The sequence below is a fragment of the Aplysia californica genome, unplaced genomic scaffold, assembly GCF_000002075.1.
Source record: "Aplysia californica isolate F4 #8 unplaced genomic scaffold, AplCal3.0 scaffold00221, whole genome shotgun sequence".
NCBI classification, from domain to species: domain Eukaryota; kingdom Metazoa; phylum Mollusca; class Gastropoda; order Aplysiida; family Aplysiidae; genus Aplysia; species Aplysia californica.
The window spans coordinates 1,109,434-1,112,309 of record NW_004797491.1 but is presented as its reverse complement, the minus strand read 5'-3'; the positions used below and the strand labels follow the sequence as shown (position 1 = coordinate 1,112,309).

The 2,876-nt window shown below is 43.7% G+C and overlaps 1 protein-coding gene across 1 annotated transcript in view; it reads right to left on the bottom strand.

Annotated features, from left to right (window-relative positions):
- The window catches only part of LOC101851191 (N-acetylated-alpha-linked acidic dipeptidase 2), a gene marked incomplete at its 5' end in the record, with an annotated part of 25,758 nt that overhangs the window by 10,927 nt on the left and 11,955 nt on the right, over positions 1–2,876 (bottom strand). Inside the window, 2 exon segments of the mRNA XM_013083267.1 lie at positions 1,424–1,588; positions 2,690–2,708. Coding sequence (XP_012938721.1) covers positions 1,424–1,588; positions 2,690–2,708 — 184 coding nt within the window.

Sequence of the window (2,876 nt, the reverse complement as noted above, 5' to 3'; positions counted from 1 at the left end):
AAGAAGGAGGAGAGATAAGGACGATAGACGTTTGATAGGAAAGAAGGAGGAGAGATAAGGATTAGGCTTGGGCAGAATTGAAAAAAATAGGACTTTCAAGTCTCAAGTCCTCAAACCTTGAGACCCGCAAGTCTCAAGCTCAATTTCAAGTCCAGGGGACGTAATAAAGTATACATGTAACATGAATAGTATTAGTCTCTTTGATAGTAAAGCCATCAGCATTACTTCCCTTTATCGTTATCATTATTTTGTTGTTCTCCAACCAACAACCTAGATCTAGATCTATGTTGAGATGTATGGAACATCTTTGTGATACTTGTTTGGTTGATTTTTTTTTTTTGATTTTTTTCTTCGTTTGTTTGTTTTTTGTACTGTTCTCTGTTGTATTAATAAACTCAGGAATTGCTTCAGCCTTGGATGGCAATGATGGCATTGAAGCCTTATCCGGGCCTAGGCCTGCCTACCCTTTATCGAGGAAGTGGACTCAACCAATACGCCAAGGGCGAGCAAATCCTAGCAAGTAATAGGGGTGGTACTGCCTACCCCTTATCGAAGAAATGGACTCAACCAATCCGCCTAGGACGAGCAAGTCCGAGCAAGTAGCAGGGGTGGTAGGTGTATTTGAATTCAAACAATCAAACTTAAAGCACTAAATTAACAAGAAACATGCCAGTTCTTAGCATTCCTTTAGACATTGGTTCACTGAGTCTTTACTCAATGTTTGTAGATCTACTGTGTGTTAAAATAATTGTATCTTTTGATTGAGGGATAGATCTATTTTGCTAGGCCACCCAAGACTTGGACTTGCTCAGTTCTAAAACTTGGTCTCAAACACTACTTGAAGGGCACAGGAATTTCAAGTCTCAAGTCCAAGTCCAAGTCCTGCCCAGGCCTAATAAGGATGATAGACGTTTGATAGGAAAGAAGGAGGACAGATAAAGTAAAGATTATAGATGTTTGCTAGGAAAGAAGGAGAAAACCACAGCAGAGCACCCACCAGCCACCCAGGCTATCATACTTGACATGATCACTTCACAAACTCACTCAATGGTCAGAAAAAGTTCACCACGGTCAAACGTTGGGTGACCCAGTTTCTGGACGGACCTATGAGCCAGCGTGACTCACGTGTCATGTCAGCTGTAGAGCCACTCTACACGTTACTCCACACGTTACTCCACACGTTACTCCACACGCTACTCCACCACACGTTACTCCACACGTTACTCCACACATTACACCACACGTTACTCCACACGTTACTCCACACGTTACTCCACACGTTACTCCGCACGTTACTCCACACATTACTCCACACTCCAGCCTTTGGTTGTAACTCCCGACATACCGTGATGACCATACGCTACAAAAACAACCTGACAGATTCTAGGGAAGGACTTTCTCTACAATATCAACAAAAACTTACTTTGTCCTGCCGAGCCGAGGAAATATCTGGTGGCCAGGCCTCCGAGCCAAACGTCAGGGGAAGCGACTGCGGCCGGTTCTCGCGCCAGTAGCACCATGAGGCGGGCGGCCAGGTCTGCCGAGATTGTCTGGCATGGCACCGAGGGCGACCACAGCCCGGGCTCATCTGGGGAGCAAGGTCAATGGCAGTAGAGGGACGTCCAAGGTATTTATAGCAACAGACAGTCGCAGTGTGACGACACAGCCCAAACTCTGGGACGTACAGGGTATTTATAGCAACAGGTTGTTTGATAAATGGTGAGGTCGTTCGATGAATGGTGAGGTCATTTTGAAAACCACAAAACCGTGTAAATACATGGGTAGAGATGCACTTCTTGTACGGAATAAAAATAATGACAGCTAACACATTCATTCTTAGTTTTTGTGTCGGAAATATGCGCGGACACTTAAGAATGTAAAGAAATCAGAACATTGTCCGTTACTGCAAATGGTCATAGCAACAAAAATTAAAGCTGGAAAAGTCTGGTGCTGATTCAGTGTCCCTGGAAAGCTAGAAATTATTCTTATAACACAATTACGAGAAGTCATCCCTATTATTCAGTCAACTTACAAAACCTAGACTTAGCGTTTTAAGAAAAGTAAGGAATTTCTGGAGTGTAACAAATACTGTTGGTGTGTTGCATTGTAGAGTTATTCTGGCACTAAATTCGATTGGTACTTTTTAAAAAGAAATATTCCCGATTATGTTAGACACATAAAGTTGTGTTTGGAGGAATTACTTCATAGCAAATTGTGCGCCAGATGGATAAAGTTGTAAAATTACAGCTTTCTATTATATGCGCAGATACCATCTTTTCTGAGTGTCTGCACCAATGCTATGTCGTTCATGCTCCAAAAGTTCGACAGTTTTTGTTGTGGCGGGCTTTTTTTATATTAATTTTTTTTCATTCACACATGTCCAAAAATTTTCACAATTTAGCATTGCCGACTCCAGCGCGTCGAACGAAATAACCAGACAAGTTACAACGTTTGTTCTTTTTCAGTCTCAACAGCAGAAGCTTCAACAAAGTTTTTTTTTTTTCTCAGAATGTCACAGCACTAGAAACCAGACAAAGTGGCAACCCACAGTGTTTGTCAGCAGTACTGTTTTACCTGGCGTGTACATGGTGGTCCTCACTGTCTTACCAGGCGCGTGTCTTACCTGGCACATACATGGTGGCCGTCTCTGTCTTACCTGGCACATACATGGTGGCCGTCACTGTCTTACCTGGCGTGTACATGGTGGCCGTCACTGTCTTACCTGGCACATACATGGTGGCCGTCACTGTCTTGCCTGACACATACATGGTGGCCGTCACTGTCTTACCTGGCACATACATGGTGGCCGTCACTGTCTTGCCTGACACATACATGGTGGCCGTCACTGTCTTACCTGGCACATACATGGTGGCCGT